General features: G+C 45.7%; 3 protein-coding genes across 4 annotated transcripts in view; 1 reads left to right on the forward strand and 2 right to left on the reverse strand.

The window, feature by feature from the left end:
* Window positions 1-11,490, reverse strand: part of LOC106575319 (vang-like protein 1) — a 55,695-nt gene extending 44,205 nt beyond the window's left edge. For both annotated transcript variants that reach the window (XM_014151785.2, XM_014151782.2), the window contains exons 1-2: window positions 11,206-11,490; window positions 1,091-1,365 (exon numbers count right to left, since the gene is read on the reverse strand). In XM_014151785.2, coding sequence (XP_014007260.2) covers window positions 1,091-1,161 — 71 coding nt within the window. In that variant the 5' untranslated portion in view covers window positions 1,162-1,365; window positions 11,206-11,490. The remainder of the gene's footprint in view (window positions 1-1,090; window positions 1,366-11,205) is intronic.
* On the forward strand, window positions 1,993-3,780 carry LOC106575337 (vegetative cell wall protein gp1-like). Its single transcript, XM_014151820.2, has one exon. It carries the CDS (start codon window positions 1,993-1,995, stop codon window positions 3,778-3,780), a length of 1,788 nt encoding a protein of 595 aa, XP_014007295.2.
* Window positions 11,491-21,057: 9,567 nt separating the features above from the next.
* Window positions 21,058-23,660, reverse strand: LOC106575320 (helix-loop-helix protein 2). The gene is made up of 2 exons (XM_014151786.2): window positions 23,038-23,660; window positions 21,058-22,273 (listed from the first exon to the last, which is right to left on the reverse strand). The coding sequence occupies exon 2, from the start codon at window positions 22,243-22,245 to the stop codon at window positions 21,862-21,864; it is 384 nt and encodes a 127-aa protein (XP_014007261.1). The 5' UTR covers window positions 22,246-22,273; window positions 23,038-23,660; the 3' UTR covers window positions 21,058-21,861.
* Between the last annotated feature and the right edge of the window lie 3,998 nt (window positions 23,661-27,658).

Genomic DNA, 27,658 nt, shown 5'->3' on the forward strand with positions numbered 1-27,658 from the left:
GTCAGTGGCCTTAGCATAGTGGGAGAGAGAGGAGCGAGTGGAAAGGAGTTTGGCAAGGAGGCCCTGTATCGCCGTCACTCACTTCCTGCATCCCAAACGGCACCCTATTCCTTACATAGTGCACTACTTTTGACTAGAGCCCTGTGGGTCCTGGCCAGAAACAGTGCACTATATAGGGAATAAGGTGATCTTTAGGACACAGTCACCCTCTCCAGAGTTACAGATACAGGAAGAGAGGGGACTGAGTGCCCCCTCCCTCACATCCAACCCCACTTTCATTTTCAACAGTGTCCCCAGTTTTCATTGCCTAGCTTCAGACTACAAGGTCAAATTTTCCCCCCGGGAGAACGTGAGAGGAGCGCTGGGGCAGGGGAGCGGAGAGGCCTCTCCATCCAGCGATACGCCTGTCCCCGTCTATCCCATGGGAGTGGTGGTGACACCACTGGAGAGAGGAGGTCAAGTGGAGATTAACGAGGGAGGGCAGCTGCTGGCTTTTCAACACGTCTGGGGCTTGGGAGCGAGGGATCGGCGACTGACTGGAGCCGAGTGGGCGCGTGAGAGACAAGAGAGCATAGAGAAAAAGGAAAAGAGCGAGAGATAGCGAGCGAGGGAGAGGTAGAGCGAGAGCGATATTAAGCACACGAGAGGTTTCAGGGGGTCCCACCAGATTCAGCCATACAGGGATCCTTTCCCCTGGGTAACAGGTCCCAGAGAGAGAGAGAGACGGAAGGAAGAGGGCGAGAGAGAGGGGTGTGCTGGCTGGATAAAGGAGGGGCTGTGTGGAACAGGAGCCCCTTGCTTGTGGCCCTCCACGTATCAGCTGAGCCATCAGTCAGGCCTCTTCAGCACCTGTCCGCTCTCCCTCTCCCTTCCTGAGCCTGTCAGACACTGCTATTCCACTAATGACAGAAAAATACCCCACACTGCCCTGTGGTGGACAGATGGAGGGAGGGGAATGAGGGAGGGGAATGAGGGAGAGAAAGAGAGGAAACAGAGGCGAGGAAGAGAGAACAATTTATTAGAGGTTCCGTGACGGTCTATCCTTCAAAAACTAGAGAGGGTATGAAAGCCAAGAACTTGTTCCTCTTACCCGTGTCTGTGGGATCCCCGGGAGCGACCAGAGTAGTACGAGTACCCTGAGTAGGTGGACTCCGTGTCCATGGCGACGAAGGCCTTCCTCCCGGGCGATTGGCCAAGGGCCTCGCGGAGGTTGCTGGGCTTTGCCGCAGGCAGGCGCAGCGGGAGCTTGTGGGCAGTCTTGTCTGGTGGCAGGCGGAGCTTGCTCAGGAGATTGACAGAGGCCGCAAGCTGTCGGGGGTCAATCTTGAAAGCAACCCTGGGGGTTCCCGACTAGGAAACATCAACCTGGGGAGAAGACAGAGACAGACAAAGACAGAGAGACAGAGAGACAGAGAGAGACAACCAGGTCTGGTCAGAGGACAGACATGGTGATCTACTACAGCCCAGTTGATACTGAAAGACGTGTGTTGCAGATATCTCTGGATAGCTGGGATCTCTGCACATAGCTTCCACTTTGCCTTTTTCTCTGGAATGAACATTCCAGGAGATAAATATGAGAAAAACACAACCGCTTCATTGAAGGAGCATTTTCTACAATTCCCATTAGGCAGGCTGGGGAAATCATTATTTTAATGAAGATTGTGCGATTCCTCCCACACACACACCAATTGAAGCTTGACACAGGAGAGCCTTGAAACCATCAGACTATTTTCAGTTGATTCTAATATAAAAGGTAAATTGTGAAAGGCTCTTCTAACCTCCTTGGCAACTCAAACCTACAGTAGTTCACATAGAGTTTAAGCACTAAGCACAGCCACAAACAACAGAACAGCAGCAGACCTAGCTATGAATCCCTCCCTTGAAGAATAGACCTTTCCACAGACAGACTGGCCTATGAGAAGAGAGACTGAATTGGAATGTTGTGCAGAAGATGCAGGTCTACGTTTGGAGCTTCAACAAAACAATAGTCGGATGGAGAGCAAAACCCCACTGCCCTCGCCTACCCCGGTCTCCCCACTGCCCTCGCCTACCCCGGTCTCCCCACTGCCCTCTCCTACCCCAGTCTCCCCTCGCCAACCCGGGTCTCCCCTCAATTACCCCGGCGTCCCCTCACCTACCCCGGTCTCCCCTCACCTACCCCGGTCTCCCCTCACCTACCCCGGTCTCCCCACTGCCCCCGCCTACCCCGGTCTCCCCACTGCCCTCCTCTACCCCGGTCTCCCCTCACCTACCCGGTCTCCCCACTGCCCTCTCCTACCCCGGTCCCCCCACTGCCCTCTCCTACCCTGGTCTCCCCTCACCTACACCGGTCTCCCCACTGCCCTCGACTACCCCGGTCTCCCCACTGCCCTCGCCTACCCCGGTCCCCCCACTGCCCTCTCCTACCCCGGTCTCCCCACTGCCCTCTCCTACCCTGGTCTCCCCTCGCCTACCCCGGTCTCCCCTCGCCTACCCCGGTCTCCCCTCACCTACCCCGGTCTCCCCTCACCTACCCCGGTCTCCCCTACCTACCCCGGTCTCCCCTCGCCTACCCCGGTCTCCCCTCACCTACCCCGGTCTCCCCTCACCTACCCCGGTCTCCCCACTGCCCTGGCCTACCCCGGTCCCCCACTGCCCTCCTCTACCCCGGTCTCCCCGCACCTACCCCGGTCTCCCCACTGCCCTTTCCTACCCCGGTCCCCCCACTGCCCTCTCCTACCCTGGTCTCCCCTCACCTACCCCGGTCTCCCCACTGCCCTCGACTACCCCGGTCTCCCCACTGCCCTCGACTACCCCGGTCTCCCCACTGCCCTCGCCTACCCCGGCATCCCCACGCCTACCCCGGTCTCCCCACGCCTACCCCGGTCCCCCCACTGCCCTCTCCTAACCTGGTCTCCCCACGCCTACCCCGGTCCCCCCACTGCCCTCGCCTACCCCTGTCCCCCCACTGCCCTCGCCTACCCTGTTCTCCCCACGCCTACCCCGGTCCCCCCACTGCCCTCTCCTACCCCGGTCTCCCCACGCCTACCCCGGGCCCCCCACTGCCCTCTCCTACCCCGGTCTCCCCACGCCTACCCCGGTCCCCCCACTGCCCTCTCCTACCCTGGTCTCCCCACGCCTACCCCGGTCCCCCCACTGCCCTCTCCTACCCTGGTCTCCCCACGCCTACCCCGGTCCCCCCACTGCCCTCACCTACCCTGGTCTCCCCACCCCTACCCCGGTCCCCCCACTGCCCTCTCCTACCCTGGTCTCCCCACACCTACCCCGGTCCCCCCACTGCCCTCTCCTACCCTGGTCTCCCCACGCCTACCCCGGTACCCCCACTGCCCTCTCCTACCCTGGTCTCCCCACGCCTACCCCGGTACCCCCACTGCCCTCTCCTACCCTGGTCTCCCCACGCCTACCCCGGTCCCCCCACTGCCCTCGCCTACCCCTGTCCCCCCACTGCCCTCGCCTACCCCGGTCCCCCCACTGCCCTCGCCTACCCCGGTCCCCCCACTGCCCTCGCCTACCCCGGTTCCCCCACTGCCCTCGCCTACCCCGGTCCCCCCACTGCCCTCGCCTACCCCGGTCCCCCCACTGCCCTCGCCTACCCCGGTTCCCCCACTGCCCTCGCCTACCCCGGTCCCCCCACTGCCCTCGCCTATCTTGGTCCCCCCCCTCCCTCCTCCACCACCACACTCCAGCCTTATCAATGAGAGCCCAGAGGGAAATCTGGCAGTGACCAGCTCCAGCAGCGAGGCGAGGAAGCTTCTCCTCTCTTCCATTCCACTAGCGTGACATCATCACACAGACAAAGTGCTCCAGGTGAAACAACCAAACACTATCACATTATTAAACCAAGAAGCTTTCAGAGGGGAATTGAGACAACCAACTCAACACCACACAAACAGATACCGTAAAATATTGAATATAGCTTCAGGCCTATATTCTGTGTTTAAGTCTATAATCTTGGAAACATTCTTTCCCAAGAGGATCAATCTCCCAGAAAAATGCTAAAAACCTGTGTGGATGCAGAGGAGGACCAGAACTCAAACATCAAGTGGATTTCAATATCAAAAGGCAGAACAAAAAAAAGTCCATACCATTAGTTCTACTCCCAGGCCTGGCTAAAGACTTTACAGCATCCACTAGGAGATGCAGGTCTGATAAGAGCGTTTATTGGGTGCCCTTGATTTGAATTGACTACATATACAGGAGGATATGATTTAACAGTTGTTAAATGACTAAAGATAAGAGGGAACAGAGGGGAGTGAACAGAGTGAAAAGGAAAGAGTAGAAACAGACATAGTGAAATAACGAGATTACGATTACGCACATGGCTGAGTAACAATGCATGGGGAAACAGAGAGACAAGTGAGTTGTGGCGTACACTCCTTCGGGGCAGGGAGAGCTGGGGACGGGCGTACACACACACACACACACACACACACACACACACACACACACACACAGCAGGTAAACCATCACGGCTGAGGGCATATAGGGAGGTGAGGGGTTGGTTCTCTGTGGCATCAGAAATGGGACCTCATCCAGACAGAGCCTCTAACAGCCGGAGGTAACGGGACAGGAAGGTGAACGGAGCGCGTGACATAAACTCACAATGCAATAATATGGCAGAAGAACTGATAAACCCAAGTTTGCAAAGTACATTTCTCAACAACACCAACATCATTCATTCTCTAACGCTAAGGATTCGATTTTGACCTAGAACCATCCAATCACATTTAAAGAAGAATTCAATGAAAATGTAGCATTTCAGAAAGGAGCGTTGACTAAGTGATAACATATTTTGTATTGTAACACAGGTGATAAATAATGTATCCAGCACAGGAGGTTGGTGGCACCTTAATTGGGGAGGACGGGCTTGTGGTAATGACTGGAGCAGAATGAGTGGAATGGTATCAAACACATTAAAACACATGGTTTCCACGTGTTTGATGTCATTCCATTTACTCCATTCCAGCCATTATTATGAGCTGACCTCCCCTCAGCAGCCTCCTGTGGTATACAGCTGCTTGTATTGGGCCAAAATCCCTAGTGAACTCTTCAATGTAAACAAGGAGCTGAAGGAGAGAGGTTAAGTTGAACATTGTTTAATTTACAAACATATCCCAGAAACGAGCACACTCACTGGGCCGTACACTTAAAGCATGCCACCTCCCATGACCCCTTGCAGCAGAGGAAGTCCACTCTAACTGACCCAGATCTGTTGTGAAATTAACCAGAGGACTACAGTCACCACTCTCCGTCTCCACCACAGTCACGTCCTGCTGTCCTGACGTGTTTGGAGTCAGCAGTATGCGTGCTCATTCAAACACAGTTTTTCTTCCGTCCCTCTCCTTGTCCCTACCTGGGCTTGAACCAGGGACCCTCTGCACACATCAACAACTGCCTCCCTGGAAGCATCGTTACCCATCACTCCACAAAAGCTGCGGAAACAACTACTTCGTGGTCTCAGTGCCAGTGACGACTGAAACTCTATTAGCGTGCACCCCGCTAACTAGCTAGCCATTTCACACCGATTACACAAGCAAAGCACACTTGTGCACACATTAACTACCGCAGCAGTCACAACGGAAGCCATGGGAAGTAGAGCGGGGCTCGAACTCTCCCTTGGGGCACTCCTTGTTTTCATCCTGCTGCTTTCATAACCACATTTGTTCCAGTCGTTTCATTGAAAAGAGCTGATCATCCAAGATACTGCCCCGTGCCATCTTAACTGCCACTGAGAAGGTAAAACTATAGAAATACTAGAAACTAGTGGCCGTTGGGGTGAATGTAAACAATGACCCATATAGTGTGTGTGTGTCTGTGTGTGCTTTTAAACATCTGAATCATCGGAGGGAATACTGAACAACATGATAACAAACCTCTCTAAAGCCGTTTTATTCTACTGAAGAGCCAGCTGCCAGCCCAGTCACTGTGCCAGTTAGGCAAGCAAAATAGCTCTGGTGTGAGAGACAGAAAGGCTGCTTTTAGACAGGTAGCACAATTCTGATCTTTTTTTTTACTAATTAACCAATCAGAGAGCCACTAAAATATCTGATGTGATTGGTCAAAAGACCAGGCAGGACAATCCAGACTCTGGCCAGAGTAAAGCAGGGCTACAGACAGACTACACACACTCTGGCCAGGATCATGCAAGATCACACACACTCTGGCCAGGATAATGCAAGATTACAGACACTCTGGCCAGGGTAAGGCAGGGCTACAGACAGACTACACACACTCTGGCCAGGGTAATGCAAGATTACAGACACTCTGGCCAGGGTAAGGCAGGGCTACAGACAGACTACACACACTCTGGCCAGGGTAATGCAAGATTACAGACACTCTGGCCAGGGTAAGGCAGGGCTACAGACGCTGTGGCTAGGATATGGCAGAGGGCCTTGGTTGAGGACTACAGATACTGCTACAGGAGCAGACAGAGGCCAGACAGAGGCCAGACAGAGGCCAGACAGAGGCCAGACAGAGGCCAGACAGAGGCCAGACAGAGGCCAGACAGAGGCCAGACAGAGGCCAGAGTAAATAAGGCTGGTTCTACAGAGAGCATCACAGAGGTATTTCCATCTCCTGTGCTAATCCTTTTAAGAACGAGGGATGAAACAGGGATTAACAGGGTTAAATAGATGGTGGTCGGGTCCCTGTCAGGATGGGGGTCAGAGAGAGAATACCACAACCACCTTGCCAGTCACCACCTGCCCAACAGCCCAGCTAAGCTGCTTTATGTCAACGAATTTGGCCGAAATGGGTTTCAATTGAAGATTTTGGTGACTGAAGGCAGCTTTGAAGGCTGTATTCAACAGATCTATAAGGGAAACACTAATCTGGTCCCTGGTCTTTACTTAAGAGTGGTGCCAGTGGCCGTTCAGCACTAAAGCTGAAGCCGCTGTGCCACCCCTCCCCACACACTACTTAGGGAAGCCATCAGGTTATCCGCGGCAGCCGAAGCCAGCAGCGTTTGCCTGCCTCTGATTAGGTCTATGGCGGGACAAGCTGGCAGCGGCCCAGAGCCTGCCAATGAGAGCCTCCTTGTTTATCTTCCTCCATTTAGTCGCTCTTTTCTTTTTTACACTGGATAAACATCCTCTCACTATGAAGGACCACACCCTCATAGAGCCGGGAGAGAGAGGCATGGGGACTGATCTGCAGGGTAGAGACACACACACACACACACACAGGTGTGACTCTGTGGGATTCATGCTTGAGGAACTGCGGGAGTGTAAACACCCATGAGTGAAACGCACAGGATCACAAACATGCGGCAGCACACCATCAACGCAAAGATACAAGAAAACAACCATCTAACCAGCACGCGCATAAACAAAGCCGCATCAAGTGCCTGCTAACCAAACCCAGACAGATCCTCAAGACCCCCCACAGCACATCCAACACATCCTTCTTCCCCCAGAGCAGCTTGTAGTAACAGTCTCTTGATAACAGAGCAAACAAAACGACAACAGACCAACACAGGAACAATAAGGTGAGGTCCTGTAGTTCATTCCTTGTGAAAAAAACTAACATTTGTATTGCCTTTTTCTTCTTTACGTAAAAGGTTGTTTCTTCATTCATGGTTTCCACAGCGACAGTGATTGGTTGGAATTAGAAGACGACCAAGCTTCGGGCTCCAAAGACAGTAATCTAATCCCACTGTATATGACAGCCTAATTTACAGATCCTTCACTACTCACAGCCTTTAATAGGAGATGGGAACTCTCTCCAAACTGGGGAAGAGACAAACTCGGCTACTGTACTTTCCCAAAAGGATAGCTTAATTCTCTCTAGTGACCGAGTCTAAGCACAAGGCTCTGCCAACTGGGGAAGGTATTCAGGAACAAAGGGGAGCCCTGACTGAAGCCATATCCTGTGCTAGCCTGTGACCAGGAAGTACAGCTGTGCCATGTGCCCAACAGAGCCCCTCCCACACCTCACCACAACATAAACAAAGGGCCTATTAAAAGCTCATCATCATTAGCAGCCAATGATATGTCTGACCTTCATTAGCCAAAGATAGTCTGTAACCCATCTCCTCTGACAGAGTGAATAGATCAGGCGTTGCACTGGCCTGGTTTTCCAGCTAGGCCATACGTATCAGAGGCAAACAGCTGTGTTGTGGTGGTGCGGATGTGAGGAACTAAGACCTTTAGCTGAGATACAGAGAGGAGCGTTCCAATCACTGGAGGACAAAATGACAACACTGACGTTTGTACAAGCAGCTCCCGACGAGACACGCACTTCCTGCCCTGTTTTTTTTCACATGAAACAATATTCATCGAGTATGCATGCACACGCATACCTGCACACATACTGTACACACACATCCAATCATACTTCTCACTGTAAAATCTACTTGGACTCTATTAAATCCAAGCTAACACAAGCGTAATGAAAGACAAGCTGAACACGGGAGAGATGACGACTTATTAAGGTAACATAATTCATCTGAGATGCCCGGGGGGGGGGTACGACCGAGGGAAGAAACACGAGTCAGCGACTAAATGTGTTCCTCGGAATCACATGGTGATCGAGATGCTGTCCATGGAGCAAATGAACCCATTAATTATATCAACATTCCAGAATGTCACCCTCTCCACCGGCCATTCATTAGTGTCAGAGATTCAGAGAAACAGAGGCCCAAATGGAACCCTATTCCCTTTATAGTGCACTAACTTTGACCAGGGCGCATACGGCTCTGGTCAAAAGTAGTGTGCTATATAGGGAATACAGCGTCCTATGGGCCCTGGTCAAAAGTACTGCACTATAAAAGGGAAGAGGGTGCCATTTTGGGACTCACAAGAGATGCAGACACCACAGGTTATTAAGGCTGAGTTCAGACAGGCTGCTCTATTCTGATCTTTTTCCCCCCCTAATTGGTCTTTCGACCAATCAGATCAGCTCTGAAAAAGATCTGTTCTGGGCTGCCTGTCTAAACACAGCCTTAGAGCCAAAAGAGACAGCTCTCATAGTGCATGAGGAGCATAACAATTAAGCTGGGATTTCGCTATATAAAATAAGCTCAAAAAGAGGAGAAAGCACTGCGTAATGAAAGAGCTAGAATCCAAGGTGTTACTGTAATGTTGCAGCAGTGTTACTGTGTGTGTTGCAGTACTTTGGCTTCCAAACATACTGGATTAAATTAAGATGAAGAACCACCTTCTTGCTGATGTATGTACTTAGTATGTCACACATTATCTAAGATTATGGCGAAAGATATCCTCTTGGACTTTTTCCCAGGATGCAGCTGTCTCTCTATACTTCTGTAGCTGAGCAGAGGCACTTGATCTGTGATTACTCCTTCAAGCAATTCCCACCTGGTTTGCAATCACATCTCTCTTGATCACCGACACAAAGACCACAATACTACACCTAAAGCTCTCACAGGGGCAGTATCCCTCCCCCATCCATGTTGATGATCACTCACACTAGGAGCTTTTGACAGTTATCATGTCATCACCTTTAAAATATTCTCTTTGCAAATGTGAAGAGACACACAAACTGAAGCCATTCAGCCTACCAGAATGGAGAGAGCTGCAGGAGGAGGCCATGTTCAAATCGCACAAGGAAACGACCGACAATCACATTTCGACAGGGAGATATTGACGTTTTCACTATTGAGTGTGTTCTCTCGTCAGAGACGTGTCAGTCATGTTGAACAACACAAAGGGAGTTTCATTGTTCAGCGTTTCCTAAGCACGACCACCAACCATCCATCCTGGTTCCTTACTGCAACTGGGGGAGGGGGAGCGAGACTGCTGGTCTGTACAATGCTCATAGCCGTGGAGTTTCAATAGAGCTGTATATCGGAGTCAATTCCATCTGAACAGCTAGAGAATGTAGGTAGGTTAGCTACATCGTCTTCACACAGTCTGCAAATTATTATTATGAAGTCATCTTAAACACTGAGTAAATGTGTTGGTTTGTTTATTCAACACAGAGGAATACCATCTACTATGGTCCTTCACAGGCTGTCCAGCTGAATTACCATACCGGTCTATTGTATGTTTTGGGATTTTCTGGTCTGGGTGACACTCAATGGCATCACTATGTTACATATTCCAAGTTCAGCGTAGTTTAGAACGCCCAAATGAAATGTTGGATTATTATAAAATGTATTAGGTTTTAACAACATTGTCTTGAACAATGTTCCAACAAAACCCTACCTCGTTGGCGAGAAAAACGTCCAGACTACATTCAGAATACAAAACACTGACAGTCCATAAGGTTCAGGTAGCACTTTAGATTACATTGTTACACCTATACTACAGCCTGGCTGACACCAAGCATGTGGTGAAGGAAAATCATGTGAATCCTACTCATTTATTCCCTACTCTACCTAATGCAAAGTGCTAGTTTTCGGATTTGGACTGTCATTTTCATACAACAGCATAATCAGACTGTAGTGAAGCTATACAGCTGTTTCTCTGCCCGACCCTACCTGTAACCCAAATGGCAGACTTCCATAGGAAACTCCCTGGTCTCTGTAAGGCCTCCTGAGCCCTGCCCAGACAGTTGGTTCGATAACTAAAATATTCAAACACTAAAGAGCAAGCTAATGTTTATGGATAAACATTTACGAAACGAAACTGTCGGCACGCGAGTGAATGATATCAATGAACCATTGTTTCTGGAGACGCAACGCTGTCGCTGATGGTAACAAGATAACCAGACTGAACTACAAACGAATTCGGTCAACCGTGTGCAGAAAGTGGTTCAAAGTTAAGTCCTAAGATTTGTTTGAGACTTTAGAGTTAGGTTATTATTGAAGCGATCGAATGGAACAACAAGCGACTATTGTCATTCTATTTGTAACGCTTTAGAAAACATGAAGTCCTGCTCTACATGACTTTAACGGGTTAACTTTGCACCCTACGTTGACTGACTGCAGTCCTTTGGGTTGAGGGAATTCTAAATCACATTTTCTCTCCACATGCAGCCTACAGCTCATGTAGCGTATTAGAAAAAACAAACGGTTACTCGTAGGTTGTACTGTTGAAATACAATGTAGGCCTGTCTACCTGTAAAACAAAAAAAACTAATTTTCACCGAAGAAAAATAAGTAGTAGTGTAGCTTACATGAAGCAGGAACAAGCCAACCAAACTCCCAATTTACATCGGGCTCAATCGCACTCATAAAATACAGCGAACAACTCAACGTGGGATGCAGACGTTGGAATTCCGACTGGTTCGCGCACGGCTACTCACCTTCACTGGAGGTAAACCATTCCGAGAAGAGATTTCATCCAGAAATGTAAATGAAATAGTTCTCCCTTCGAGCACACGGTACAGTCAGGGACCAGCCCGGGTTCAAGCCGTTGTACAGGGGGCAGCACTTACATGATGAGAGAAAGGGAAATGTGTAGTGCGAGAATAGTGCGCTAGGGGGGAATGGTGACGGCTGTGAAGTGTGAACTGTCAAGTGATTACAGTAGACTTGTACAATGCAAATATAGTCAAATAGGATAAAACCGCAGGACCAAATGACTTGGGAAAATCTCCTTTACTTGTCTGACAGGTAGGCTACAGGTGTTTGTAATTCATTTCTGATTCAGAGTCCAGTTCACACCCACATTTCAAAGTTGTGTTTTGCGCTGACCAAACATATAACACCTCCAGTGAGTGTCAGAAACACCGGCAGCTAGGCTCTGTTAGGGGGACATGTCACAAATGGCTGAAGTGGGACAAGTGACAGGAGAGTGAAAATAGCTTAGGGTTTGGTGCCATGGAAACCAGGCAAAGTAAAACAACATTAACCCTCCTGTCTCCGCTGGATGTTTTCAGTGAAGTGCACATTCCATGCATTGCATTCTTATAAGTCATGTACGCATTTAGCGTAGCCTAACTGTAATTTATTAGTCCGAATATGAACATTCAAACCAAATTGTATTGGTCACATACACATGGTTGGCAGTTATTGCGAGTGTAGCGAAATGCTTGTGCATCTAGTCCCGACAGTGCAGCAATATCTAACAAGTAATATCAAACAATTCCACAACAGATAGCTAATACGCACTACTCTAAGTAAAGGAATGGAATAACAATATTTAAATCTAATTATATGGATGAGCAATGACAGAGGCTAAGATGCAATAAATAGTATAGAATACAGTATATACATATGAGATGAGTAACGAAAGATATGTAAACATTATTTAAGTGGCATTATTAAAGTGATTAGTGTACCATTTCTTAAAGTGGCCAATGATTTCAAGTCTGTATGTAGGCAGCAGCCTCTCTGTGCTAGTGATGGCTGTTTAACAGTCTGATGGCCTTGAGATAGAAGCTGTTTTTCAGTCTCTCAGTCCCAGCTTTGATGCACCTGTAGTGACCTCACCTTCTGGATGATAGCGGGGGTGAACAGGCAGTGGCTCGGGTGGTTGTTGTCCTAGATTATCTTTTTTGGCCTTCCTGTGACATAGAGTGCTGTAGGTGTCCTGGAGGGCAGGTAGTTTGTCCCCGGTGATGCGTTGTGCAGACCTCACCACCCTCTGGAGATCCCTGTGGTTGTGGGCGGTGCATTCACGAGGCTTATCCCATTATATCGATTCCTATAATAATGAAATGTATCCTGTAATATAAAGTGACATCCTCTTGCTTGAGTACCATCATGGTTTATCTCATTGCAACATGAACAAAGCAGGTGAGTGATTAGCATCATGTTTTATCAGTGCAGTCCATCGGACCTTAGAGAGAAATAGTAGGGTGCTTGGTTCCAGTCAGTGAAAGACAACAATGAGCTCAGTGAAGCCTTAGAGCTGGCTCTTAAAGGGGAATGTAAATAATGTGGGTTTTTTTCTTCCCTCAGACCTCCAGAGCCTCTATGCTAGTCAAGGTCAGATGATGTCAATGATGTGTCAGTCTGCAAAATACCCTCAGAGCGCCTCATTGGCAAGGAGTCTGCTCTGAAGACCAATCGATTCTCAACTATTTCACCTCTCCGCCAACCAGATGCGTGGAACAGGAAATACTAGGAACTGTTCCAAAAGTGTTTAGTGTATTATCCATTTATAATACAAATATAAATCAAATCTAACGCAACAAAGCTGCTGAGCAAGGAGATGACATCATGTGATGACATGTGTATTGTGGCCTCTTCAGGCCCCCACCTCAAAAAAATACCTCCTCCCCTCAGCAGAGAATAAAGGTCATGACCGGGACATGACCCCCTGATCCTTCCTTTCTGTCCCTCCCCACTGAGGGCCAGGCAAACACAGAGGCTGGGGAAAGGAGGTTAACTGGCCAAATAACTATCCGTTACTAGCAAGTACATAATGTTATTCTAAGGTTCAATGAATGGTGAGGTTGATAAAAGTGGATCATCGAGGTTATTTATCTGTATGTTGATAGAAACATGAGGTGAAAACAAGAAGGCATAAGACGACCAATATGCTTCTAAAACTCACTCGTCACACAGTTACATCATTTAGCAGACAGTCTTATCCAGAGCAACTTACTGGAGAAATTAGGGTTAAGTGCCTTGCTCAAGAGTACAGACAGATTTTTCACCTAGTTGGTTCTGAGATTCAAACCAGCAACCTTTCAGTTATTGGGCCAAAGCTCTTAACTACTAGGCTACCTGCCGCATATTAGTCAAGGTCGATTCCTGAGACTATATGACATGTTTGGTCAATAGCCTGAATACCTCATTATAACAGAACATTAAATTGAGCATTGGGTTTTGTCAGATTTTAAGGTTAGTGCGCCCCGCTCTGGCCATATAAGAGTAGTACAGTTTCATTACAGTATAACGTGCAGCGCTGCACAAGCTGTTCCTTTCCAAAGAAGGTGCCTTTGTGAATTGCCTTTGGGATGCTGAGACCACCTTATGTTGTTGTTTTTAATATATATTGGGGTTTGAGATAATGTTTTATGTTGGCAAGGATAGATAAATAGCATGACCTTTAGAATAGTTTGTTTTACTTTAGTTTTATACTTTGATAATCAACATGTGAACCATTTTGTGTCATATTTTGCAATATTTTTGCATTAAAAAAAAGTCCTACCGGCCATCTTTAACTAATTCTAAACACCGGCTAACAGCAACAAGAACAAACTATATTGGCAATTTATTATCATTGCAAGTTTGCAAACAACATTTTCTTGATTTTCTCAAGTCAGCATTCATTCATTAAATAGGACAGCATAAGTTGACTAAAGAGACCCCTCACCAATCAATCATTTTGTGTGAAAGCAGCGAATCTGATTAGACAGTTCTATGGATGTGCGAGACATTTAACTAGGCACGCGTGTGGGGAGTCACAGCACCCACCATCAGATTTTACTTTTATTCATGAAGGTAAGCGTCGCGTGCAGATGGTCTCTATTGAGCATGCAAGGTGGGCCCATGAGATCATTACATTTAGTGTTCGGAAGATGGATGGATCCCTCCCCGAAGACACACAGTTTATGAGTTTAGGGATTTTGGTAAAAAGAAAAAAGAGAAATGAAGGCATGTAAAATGAAGACGAAGTGAAAAGAGATGCAGCTTATGAGACCACACACACACACACAAGCACACGCAAACACACACACACACACATGAACACACATCAACAAGGATGTTATTTGGGCTGACTTGGATTCTCCAAATCATTTTTTACCTAAATGAGAGATTCTCACTGCAATTTCATTCAGTGTGTGACACATTATTTGTATTGCTTGTTTTGAATATAGTTTGCCTGCTGAACCATCAAAATGTGACAAATGGTTGTGCTCCTCTTTTATTGGTCTGAGCATGTGTGCGGGAAAAAGCAAAAAAATCTATTGAGATACATCTATGAGTTTTTTCAGTTTTTCTATCCTCCATGTCATTTTATATTGAACGTTTCTATTTCGAAGGCCTCAAATGCACCACCAGGACTGAAAAAGCATTATTTGTGGTCAGAAATAATCAAAGTATTGTTTATCCTTTTAAAGCTGGAAACGTCAAAGACACAATGATTGGAAAACAAATCGTAAACAAATTAAAGCTCATGAATATGGCATATTAACGTGCCAGATTGGGACGTGTAGTTTTGTATAATGAATGCATTGCACACACACCTTATGACATGTCCAGTGTACAGATGGTAGGAGCGTGAGTCTGAATGAGAGCGGGACCATCCAGGGCTGCTGACGCATTGTGAGGGCCGCGACGCCTTCAATACCCAGAGTTAATGAGAACAGACTGACTCGCTCCCCCCCCCTTCCCCGTTTCCATTCATCTCTTCCCATGTCTCTCCTCCTCCTCTCCTCTTCGCCTCTCTGCCCGTTTCCATCTGTTTGGAGACAAAGGGCCACGAGCCAGCTCGAGCCCTGGGACCCTGCTGGTGAAGTGCGCAGGGATAATGCGTCCCATCCCGTGGGTCGCATTTCAACACATGGACCTGCCTTTGTCCTGCTGTGTGCTGCTCGCTGCTTCAAGGACCCACACACACTTCACAACACACACCTCCGATGGGGTGGACGAGAAGAGGAGAGGAGGAAGCAGGAGTGGAGGAGAGGATGGGGGGGGGTGCCTTGAACATTGATAATTGTTATAATATCCAGACTGGAGAGAAAAAAGGTAAAGGATAAAAAAAACGGACCGGTACAAAACCCTCAAATGCTGTTCCTCTATTCCTCACACAGGGAACATATGGCTGTTTGTTGTCATATTTTTTTGTCCCTAGCAAATTCACACAAAGCTATCAAGCCCCTTAGAATGAAAGAATGTGTGTGTCGTCCCACTCCAGGCTTTAAAGGAGTCTACCTGAATGATGAACGGGAGAGGAAGGCCGAATGTTGATAATGGTCATAGTCATCCCAGGCCGTCTGCACACTTCCTGACATATGGTCACTTGTAGGCCTCCGCCATTACATAATCCACGGTGAAAAGGGGGAAGCAATATGGCTCTTTCTCACATACAAACACATATGCACCGGTCACACTCGCAGTCTGTTCACTGCCCACAGCAGTTTGAGCCATGGTTGTCTGTCTGTTGGTTTCTCCCCTCTCATGAGTTTGTAAAGAATAAATTGAAGGGGGCCGATGGCGGTACAAGAGAACCTTTTGGGATGGGGAATGGAACACAAATGGTCTTACAGTTTATGGCAAGTACAGATGGACTGTCTACTTAATAAGCTTGAACAGAAGTCTGAGGCTAAGGTTGGCCAGAATGATGCTGGTTGGTTTACTATCTGGGGAGAAGAGAATATATTCACCATGTGAAATATCTCTGTTGGGAGACTATGGCAGGCAAAAACATGTATAGTATGAAATACTCTCCATTGTACAGGGCCATGCCAAATTGAACATAGTATGTTGAATTACATCCCATTTTGAGAATGTTAACGTTGCTAAAGAAACAACAAGAGGGATTCATTCAAGTAACTGTTTAACAGTCTACCAGCAATTGAATTAGTAATTCCAAGGAAGGCTGGTTTATATGAGGTCAAATGTAGGAGAAAGCGATTAGATAAATGATAAAGGTCCTTTGTATAAGAATCTTTGACTGACTGACAGACAGACATACTGTATTCGAAGGTCATCTTTCTGCATGTGTAGAGCCTTTCTGAGAACAAGACTAGGAGAGACCTTGGACATGACAAAAAAACATTTCCCTCACTTCTCAGATAAAGAGATTCGAAGCAAGGTCCCCCTTCCTTATTACAGCAGCCACCTGAGGATAGTGAGGAGGAGGAACTCTGTAAAAGATGCAATAAATGTGAACAATAAATCAGAATATGACCCAATCAAAGAGGAGGATGTGGGCCATGACGGGAAGGGACCAAGCAAGCTGTTTTATTTCTGTGTCTCAAATAAAATAAAATTGTATTGGTCACATACACATGGTTAGCAGATGTTAATGCGAGTGTAGCAAAATGCTTGTGCTTCTACTTCCGACCGTGCCGTAATATCTAACAAGTAATCTAACAATTTCACAACAACTACCTTATACACATCCAATTTTTAATTATTAAAGTGGTTAGAGATTTGAGTCAGTATGTTGGCAGCAGCCACTCAATGTTAGTGATGGCTGTTTAACAGTCTGATGGCCGTGAGATAGAAGTTGTTTTTCAGTCTCTCGGTTCCAGCTTTGATGCATCTGTACTGACCTCGCCTTCTGGATGATATCGGGGTGAACAGGCAGTGGCTCGGGTGGTTGCTGTCCTTGATGATCTTTTTGGCCTTCCTGTGACATCGGGTGGTGTAGGTGTCCTGGAGGGCAGGTAGTTTGCACCCGGTGATGCGTTGTGCAGCCCTTACTACCCTCTGGAGAGCCTTACGGTTGTGGGCGGAGCAGTTGCCGTACCAGGCGGTGATACAGCCTGACAGGATGCTCTCAATTGTGCATCTGTAAAAGTTTGTGAGTGTTTTTGGTGACAAGCCAAATTTCTTCAGCCTCCTGAGGTTGAAGAGGCGTTGTTGCGCCTTCTTCACCACGCTGTCTGTGTGGGTGGACCATTTCAGTTTGTCCGTGATGTGTACGCCGAGGAACTTAAAACTTTCCACCTTCTCCACTACTGTCCCGTCGATGTGGATAGGGGGGTGCTCCCTCTGCTGTTTCCTGAAGTCCACGATCATCTACTTTGTTTTGTTGACGTTGAGTGTGAGGTTATTTTCCTGACACCACACTCCAAGGGCCCTCACCTCCTCCCTGTAAGCCGTCTCGTCGTTGTTGGTAATCAAGCCTACCACTGTAGTGTCGTCTGCAAACTTGATGATTGAGTTGGAGGCGTGCCTGGCCACGCAATCATGGGTGAACAGGGAGTACAGGAGAGGGCTGAGAACGCACCCTTGTGGGGCCCCAGTGTTGAGGATCAGCGGGGTGGAGATGTTGTTTCCTTCCTTCACCACCTGGGGGCGGCCCGTCAGAAAGTTCAGGACCCAGTTGCACAGGGCGGGGTCGAGACCCAGGGTCTCGAGCTTAATGACGAGTTTGGAGGGTACTATGATGTTAAATGCTGAGCTGTAATTGATGAACAGCATTCTTACATAGGTATTCCTCTTGTCCAGATGGTTTAGGGCAGTGTGATTGCAATTGCGTTGTCTGTGGACCTATTGGGGCGGTAAACAAATTGGAGTGGGTCTAGGGTGTCAGGTAGGGTGGAGGTGATATGATCCTTGACTAGTCTCTCAAAGCACTTCATGATGACGGAAGTGAGTGCTACGGGGCGATAGTTGTTTAGCTCAGTTACCTTAGCTTTCTTGGAAACAAGAACAATGGTGACCCTCTTGAAGCATGTGAGAACAGCAGACTGGGATAGGGAAGGTCCACGATCCCAGTATACAGCGTGGTGCTTTACGTCACGTTCCCCACGTAAAGGGCCTTTTGGAAGATTTCAATTGCATACTCCTGGCATCCTTTCTCCTCTTTCCTCGTCTCCTTCTCAAACGCATCGGAGAAGAAGGTCTTCCAGAAGGAGATGAGGAGAGAGAACGTTAGGAGGTATGGAATTGAGATCTTCCCTTTGACTTTTTGCTTGGTTCCATAAATGCCCTGCGATAGAGAGAGAGAGATCATAGAGTCGATGGGTCATCAGTACATGTGACACACCTGCTCTAAACCAATTTGAAGATTCCTCCAACCATGCACGAATGAGCCTATGCAGGTTATAGATGAGTCTGCCATGGTGGTATAGGAGCCATTTTGGCCTTCTTATGTGCTCATTTCATGTGTTGTGTATATGTTGTCTGTCTAGGGATGTTTTCACTTGTTTTGTACACTAGGGGAATTCTCACATTGGGGTTATGGTCACATGGTACAAAGGTAACCAGGAAGTGTTAGCACAACTGAGAGGAGAAAGGATAAGGTTCTTACCATCTCACAGGAAAATGCTTATGGAATACACCTCATATGTATTGGAACTCTGTAAAAGATGCAATAAATGTGAACAGTAAATCAGAACATGACCCAATCAAAGATCTAGGCCTGGAAATCAATTTCTATGTGGATGCACCATGAACTGCTTTCAGCCTGTGCAAGTAGCATTTTATATGAGGAATCGCCTCTAGGCCTACAATAACTCTCGAAAACCCAAGGCGAGTATACCCATGAGTTCTCATTTGAATGTATGGACCACAGCTGGATAAATTAACTACAATACCGACGCTGTTTTAACGTTAAGAAACTGTAATAATCCTCGCTTGCAATACATAACTTTCACATCAGGGATAAACAATATTTCAAATACGCAGTTTAGAAAGTTGCACAGCCCCCAGCCAAGGTAGGAAACTTCCTCCCCATTTATGCTCCATTGCAGACATTTGAAGCGAAAATTGGAGGGGATGAAGTGTGGTCTAGGTTGGTCTAGTCGAGTGCAACTTTCCTAAACTGCATACAGTAAGTGTATATTTTGTATTTGAAAATTATTTATCGCTTATATAAAAGTGTTGTTCCAAATATTTCCTGAAACTGTACAGTGTGCCAGCGGTATTCGCGTTTAGACAGAGCATTTGAGAAGCGTCTGGGAGTTTTCCTCACAAGGCTGAAGAGGACGTCCAGTGGTTCAATGTAATGCAATAGAACTGGAGTAATGAATAAGGGCATTTCTCTGCTTTAGTTTATTGTGAATGAATAATCTTCTGAAGGCAGAAAACATCTCTAATCTTAAAGGTTTTCATATTGCAAGTCAATCATATAGCATCAAAATGATGTAAGATGCCCACTGACTTGCACAAAGTTCTCCATTCGTTTTCAACCTCGTCACGGTTAATAATATTGGCCAAAGAGATCCCCCCGCGTACCTCAACGAATTCTTCTCGTGCAAATCGCCTAAGGTTTGTTGACATACATATTTAATGTTCATATCACATATATTTATTTACTTTGGTATATTCATTTAATCGTTTGTTTATTAAAAAACACCATGTGCAAATGTTGCGCCTGATCTAACCTTGGCCTACATTATTAGACCAGAATCCTTAGCAGAATTGATGGCAATACATCAGAAATAAATACAAAGATTTGGATCTTTGCTCATATTTGGCAATATTACATGGATGTGCTTGCCCGCTCATAAATTTCCATCTCTCCTCCATCCCCTCTCCCTCTCTCTTTCCCACGGGAGGTGCCAGACGGTCAGTAATTTGGTTGTCTTGGCTCGTCTGGAGTAACACCTGCCCCCTCTCTGGGGAGAGCGCCTTTCAGCCAGGAGCTAGCGAGGAGCAGCACAGAATACATGCACAGGAGAGAGAGAAAATCACATATAGGCTATATACTCTCTTTGCTTGCTTGACCAGCGCCTAAATCGTGGGTGTGTGTGTGTGTGTGTGTGTGTGTGTGTGTGTGTGTGTGTGTGTGTCTAAACAGTTTCAAAGCAGCGGGATATAGGCTATAGCTCACACTGACGTCATTTAATAATACTGTATGTGCCTACCATTCTAATTTGGGGGGGGAAATGAAAGATATAGAGGCCTGTCAATCAAGACCATTTCGGAAGTGTAATAGGCTAGGCTACCGTCGTGCTTTTCCTCCAGGACGACAGCTGCTGTTTAAATATTGAAATCATTTTTATCAAGGCCATTGCACTGTTCATTTCATTCGTATTGCTCCAGTCATTATGCAAGGGATTTTACCCCCTGAGCACTGGCAGACTAATTTCAACATTGTGTGACTATTTTTGGAAAGGCGATTCCCAAGTAATTATTCCCTGTTTTAGTCTCAATAAAATTACCATTAAAACAGAAAAGCCTCAATAGCATGTATTTCTTTCCTTTTTTTTAATCAAAAAACACCACCGGAAAATATAAAAAATGCGTTCATTAAAAACCAGCTGTCACAATAACTCTACTACAAAATATCTGCATAAAGCAACAAGTACACAACCCTGAAGAGACAAAAAATCTTTGGATAGAAGATGTGTTTTTCTTCGCTATAAAATTACTTATTGTGTTTTTTGAGATACAAAGCAGAGACAGATATATAAATTAACACCTCTAGCTTTTTAGGAAATAAAAACATTTAATAGAAATCAGACTATTTTGAAATGATTTTTGGTCACAGCAAAAGAGGTTTGCCTCTGAATTGTAAAGTGATATCAACACAAACGATGTCATTCAATTATATTTTAGCTTTATATATCCGGTGAGTCGAATTAAAATTGTGTGGATGTTTTTCTTTAGTAGGCTAATTCGTTTTCAGTGTATTGTTAAGTTTTGATTCACTTCCTTCCCCTTTACACTTAAGGGAACTAAACGAAGTTTGACGTTTTATGAGTTTACTTAACCCAACATGATTAAGTGCTTATCGTTGCCTGATAGACAATAGACATGACATGAATAAAAGTATATTACACTTAACGTACTAATTCAATTTTAAAGAAACTACGTATAATACAAAAACAGAAAGTGCCATTTGAAGAGCAACAACATCATTTTCGAAGTTCAACATCACAGCCTAAAATATACATGTATACAATGATACAAACAATGGACGTTTACATAAAAGACGTCAGTCTATTATAAACATAAATAAATATGATAACCTTAATATTAACACATTTAAATAAATAATTCCATAAACTTAAATAACAATGATAAAGGTCACAATTGTATGCGTCATAAGTGGCACTAATGCATTTGAACTTGTTCTCCTTTATGGAAACATCAACTATGCTATGTCTATAAAGCAGCTATATCATTCTGTTTACATCCATTCTTTCGTTCATCTGGGTTACCCAGCCTCACCAAACGCAATATCAAACAGGCATTTTCTTCAAAATCATGGATAAGTAGGCTGTAGGCTGCAGACTCCTTCTCTCCCCCCTTTTTTTTTGTACTTTCTGGCAACTTTCATGTATCCCCGATTTCACAAGTGACATATCACCCATATTTCTTTCTGGTCCCTCCATTCTCCTTGTCCAATTCTCCCATTTGAAAATGTATCTCACTAATTTCAACTAGACGTCCAGAACGTGATTGAGATAGGAGATATAGCATATTGCAAGTCTAAGGATCTCGATCTTGGAGAGTTTCTTGTCAGGGGGAAGAGTTGGCAGCAACTTTCTCAGTTCAGCGAAGGCCACATTGAACGCTTCCACGCGGATCCTCTCGCGCGTGGCGTGGGCCGAGCGGTACTTGGCAGTCGCACGTCTCCTCCGTCTCTTCTCCTCCCTGCTGAGGGTCGGTTGGGCCAGCGACCTTGTCTTCCCCTCCCCCTCCATCGGTTCGTCGGACAGGCACCCGACCTTGAGGTCGTTGAGCACCGACTCTGCGTCGGATTGTCCCCATCCGAGGTCGGAATCAGCTTGGTCTGGACTCAGCATCATTTTCAGTCTTTTCATATGTTTTTCAGTTCGTATCCAAAAAGAGCTGAAGAGAGAGATATTATTCATTAATTTAGTATAATGTTGTGAACACAATAATACTTTTTCGTTACCGTTGGTGTTCAATATTATGATTGGGAGCAGTTTTTGCTTGGCTGTCTTGTTATGACCTGTCACAGGGGTAGATGATAGGCAGACCATAATCAGAAAATAAATAATTTGAGATCAAGTGCAGAAGACTGAGAAATGTGATAGTCTTAATGGAAATTGCAAAAGCAACAGACAGTGATGGGACTACTGTAAATTGTAATAGGTTTTTGTACTTTTATTTTCTCCAATGCATAATTTATTCTACAATGATTTTGGTTATAGAGCATTAAAAATTAAATCTAATTTTCTTTTCACTTATGTGTCAGTTCTTATGATTTGTTTTGCAGCAAACATAGCATTTTTCAGAATATTAAAGCAAATTATGGTAAATATTGAGAGAAACCATGCTATTCAAATTAACATATTCCATATTCAAAGTCGTCCATCTGTCACAGTGAGATGAACACATCTGCTTGGCTCGAGCGGTATGACTTGACAGCATGGAACAACAACGAAAAAAAGGATCAAATTGTTGACATCTGCCGGACATTGAATTCGGCCACACAAAATGTTGTTGTATCGACAATGCAATGGAAAAATACGAGCTGTGTACTTTGTTGTAAATATGCAATACAGACCTAATAAAGAAAGGGTTAATACCTCATATGCATTTTTTTATTTGTAATTTTTCTTCGGCCTACTCGTTAATTGGACACTTACCTTGACAAACAGTTGAGAGACACAACTGTCTGATGATTCTTGATAGCTGTTGGAGTAAACTCCAACTCCAAATTAACTCTGTGCTTCCCTTCGTTTTTTTTCACAAACCATTTTATTTAGTCCAATTCATGACAGGAATTATAGGCTACTGTTGAAAGCCTTAAGAAATGAATTGCTGTTTACTTTTGGAGATTTTGAACAGTCGAATCAAACAAAATGTTGTTTATCTCAGAACCATCTAATTTTAAGTTGTGGTATATCAATTCGTTGGGAAGATGATAGTATAGTTGATAGTATAGTTAACGATTATGTGATAAATATTTCTGAAGATAAACAAAAATCTTGTGCCTTGTGAACACCCAGCTGGGAAACAATAGATTGTTGTGTCGATAAGATCTCGCTGAAAGTGCAGATATTTGTCCGTTCTTGATGGAGATGACCGTGATAAGAAAGGCCCTCGTGCACCGTGTGCCAGTAGTCAGTGCATTGAAAAGCCGAAAGATAATCCCGTCCTTTCCACTTCTGTGTTTTCCGAACGTTATCGGGTCCAGCACGCGGCTTCTATGAGAGATAAGATCCAAACCCTCCCAACTAATAAAGGCTTACTTGAGAAACGGAGGGATGGAATATATTTGAGGAATGGTATTGTCTAACACCGCCCCCTCCCTCTCACCTCCCTCTCTCTACTCACGCCCCTCCAGTCGTCCCTCTGGGGTCAGCGGGCAAAGAGGAACCAGATGAGTACGATAATGGATAATAAGGACTTTACACATTTAGATTTTTTTACAGAGTAATTCAAATTCTGATCGATACAATAAAAATACTAATCTGCATATTTTTAGTTAAATGTTATCAAATCAACGAAAAATAACTATTTTATTGAAACAACCAGTAAGGTTGGTTCACATTATATAAGGTGATTTATTAGGCCAGTTGTGTCACTTCGAGATTGAAACAAATTTTAAGGCTATTAGGCCTTAGCTAATTATAATACATTGAGGTTGAAACAGGTTAAGAAAACGTGACGTTCAGAGCAAGAGGTTCTACGTTGGAAGTCTAACATTAATTAATAAAGTAAAATAAATACACAGCATTTTGCTGATTTGTTGCCATTTGGTCCATATTCCCAACTCGGTTTTTATTTCGACAACTCAAGTCCGATTTCTCAAGTCCAATCATAGACATAGAATCCAGATTCTAACATCGCCCCTCTGTTGTCAGCAGATGGAACGGTCTACAGTTTCCCTTCAACATCAGACCGCAGCATATAAACATCCTAGATCTACAGCGTATCCTCTTTCTCTTTTCTTTTTCTGTTCTTTTTGGGTTTTGGTTAAATGTATTTTGACATGATTATTATAGAAAAGAAAGCTATGGTCAAACACAGTTGCCAAACAATCAATGGTATAAAAGGATGACCACCTGCAAAATCAACACAAGTGAAATCCCACTATAGAAGTGATCAATACACTGTCACAGTGAAGACAACGCCACATCATCTCTTGTGTCAATAGGATCAGAAGGATGGAGGGGCTGATAAAACAGATAACAGTTATCAGTGAATGCACATCATACAGGATGGAGGGGCTGATACAACAGATAACAGTTATCAGTGAGTGGACATCATACAGGATGGAGGGGCTGATACAACAGATAACAGTTATCAGTGAGTGGACATCATACAGGATGGAGGGGCTGATACAACAGATAACAGTTATCACTGAGTGGACATCATACAGGACGGAGGGGCTGATACAACAGATAACAGTTATCAGTGAGTGGACATCATACAGGATGGAGGGGCTGATACAACAGATAACAGTTATCACTGAGTGGACATCATACAGGACGGAGGGGCTGATACAACAGATAACAGTTATCAGTGAGTGGACATCATACAGGACGGAGGGGCTGATACAACAGATAACAGTTATCAGTGAGTGGACATCATACAGGATGGAGGGGCTGATACAACAGATAACAGTTATCACTGAGTTGACATCATACAGGACGGAGGGGCTGATACAACAGATAACAGTTATCAGTGACATCATACAGGACGGAGGGGCTGATACAACAGATAACAGTTATCAGTGAGTGGACATCATACAGGATGGCGGGGCTGATACAACAGATAACAGTTATCACTGAGTGGACATCATACAGGATGGAGGGGCTGATACAACAGATAACAGTTATCACTGAGTTGACATCATACAGGACGGAGGGGCTGATACAACAGATAACAGTTATCAGTGACATCATACAGGACGGAGGGGCTGATACAACAGATAACAGTTATCACTGAGTGGACATCATACAGGACGGAGGGGCTGATACAACAGATAACAGTTATCACTGAGTTGACATCATACAGGACGGAGGGGCTGATACAACAGATAACAGTTATCAGTGACATCATACAGGACGGAGGGGCTGATACAACAGATAACAGTTATCAGTGAGTGGACATCATACAGGATGGCGGGGCTGATACAACAGATAACAGTTATCACTGAGTGGACATCATACAGGACGGAGGGGCTGATACAACAGATAACAGTTATCAGTGAGTGGACATCATACAGGACGGAGGGGCTGATACAACAGATAACAGTTATCACTGAGTGGACATCATACAGGACGGAGGGGCTGATACAACAGATAACAGTTATCAGTGAGTGGACATCATACAGAACAGTCATGCCTAGAGCTGCAGGGCCAGGCAAGGTTCCAGTTATTTGTTTAAGAGGGCCTGTGGGCATTACCAGGCAGTGGCAGTCTGTCCAAACTCTCTCTGTGTTGCTGGTTGAAGATGATAGATCCTGTCTCACAGTCCTCCTCATCTTCTCTTTTCTTCTCTTCTCCTCCGCCCCTCTACTACTCTCCTCCCCTCTCCTCCTCTCCTCTTCTCTGCTCCTCTCATCTCCACCACTCCTCCAGTGGTACCACCAGGACTGGGCCAGGTGACCAGGGGTCTTGAAGAGAGCCAGTGACCAGAGAGTGTTGTGACTGACTGCGCCTAACGGGGTGATTAAAAGAGGATATGGGGACCACGGCTGACTCGCTGTGGCCCATTCTGTGACCATAGAAATGTACCCTCTTAAATAAGCCCCATTCTCAGCCATCTCTCAATCTCTTCTGACACCCATTCTCCTGTCCAGGCCTGTCGGAACACACACACACACACACACACACACACACACACACACACACACACACACACACACACACACACACACACACACACACAGACCTTTCCCGGCGATGTTCCTGGGCCCAGTGAGACGGAGCGAGCGGTGAAATGGGAGGGATTAGTCACTTTGTCAGGAGGTTTATGGTGTTGTGTTGTCTCAGGAGATGTGGTGCCACAGGGGGCTGTTTGGGAGGACTCTCTCTGCAGATAGAGACAGAGGACGTTGTGACCGACCCTCAGCTCAGTCCAGTCTGTCCAGGCCAGTGGGTCACTCAACTTTAAGGCCTGTCTAGACAGAAGCTGTTTTCTTTCTCAATTTTCAGTTATTTTGTTGATTGTCACATGTTAAAGGTCAAATCTTTTGATGTTTTTTTCATTAGTCCACTGCTGATGCAGTCCCTAAGTGTTTTGCATGTCAGCAGTCAAGTTTTCAAGATATTGGACTTTGAAGAAGCAAAGTGTCGATATTTTGGTATTGTTTTGCATCATTGTGGTGATGTGGCCTACATCACCACAATGATGCAAAACAATACCAAAATATCGTTTTTGAGTGGATTTTCCCTTTAATGCAAATAGGCAAAACTATACTCTAATCCCAAAATATTTGTGTGCTCCCAACAAGAACCTCCAAGGTGGATTGAAAAGAGAAGGTATAATCTCCATCATTTCCAGGGAATAACTTAACAGCACTACATTTGCATCTACCCACACAAACACCAAAGCACACACGTCAGATGGGAACGGAGGGAACCGTTGGCACAGTGAGCCCATTAAGGAGCTGTCCTGGTGTTGCTGTGTGTCATGCTCTTGGTGCTGTCTAGCGTTGCTGTGTAGCGTCGGCGGGGTGGACTCTGGCTGTGGGGAGGTCTGTTGGAGGGGGGGGGGTTCTGGGGCCAAACTGTGTTGAACAGGAGGTGTGGGAGACGGAGCCAGGCCTCCCATGTGAGAATGTGGCCATCGCCACGGCAGACCTCTGCACCATCTGGTGTTCCCAGCAGGACGCCGGCGCGCTGTACAGAGGCATGGAGACACATATGGACACAAAGATCTTCTCATGGATACACACACACACATATACACACATACAGTGTCTTCAGACAGTATTCACACCCCTTTACATTTTCCACATTTTGTTCTGTTACAGCCTGAATTTAAAATGGGATGAGATTTTGTGTCACACACAATACCCCATAATATCAAAGTGGTATTTTATTGTGTGGAAAATGTTAGAAATTAATAAAACATTAAAAGCTGAAAAGTTTTGAGTCCATAAGTATTCAACTCCTTTGTTATGGCAAGTTTAGTTAAGTTCAGGAGTTCAAATGTGCTTTACAAATCACATAATAAGTTGCATGGACTTATTCCATGTTCAATGATAGTGTTTAAAACATGATTTTTTTAAATGACTATCTCATCTCTGTACCC

Source organism: Salmo salar, chromosome ssa17, assembly GCF_905237065.1.
Source record: "Salmo salar chromosome ssa17, Ssal_v3.1, whole genome shotgun sequence".
Taxonomy (NCBI): domain Eukaryota; kingdom Metazoa; phylum Chordata; class Actinopteri; order Salmoniformes; family Salmonidae; genus Salmo; species Salmo salar.

Coding starts and splice junctions, on each gene's coding strand:
- LOC106575337 (XM_014151820.2), top strand. CDS start 1,993: ATGGAGAGCAAAACCCCACTGCCCTCGCCTACCCCGGTCTCCCCACTG.
- LOC106575320 (XM_014151786.2), bottom strand. CDS start 22,245: ATGAAAAGACTGAAAATGATGCTGAGTCCAGACCAAGCTGATTCCGAC.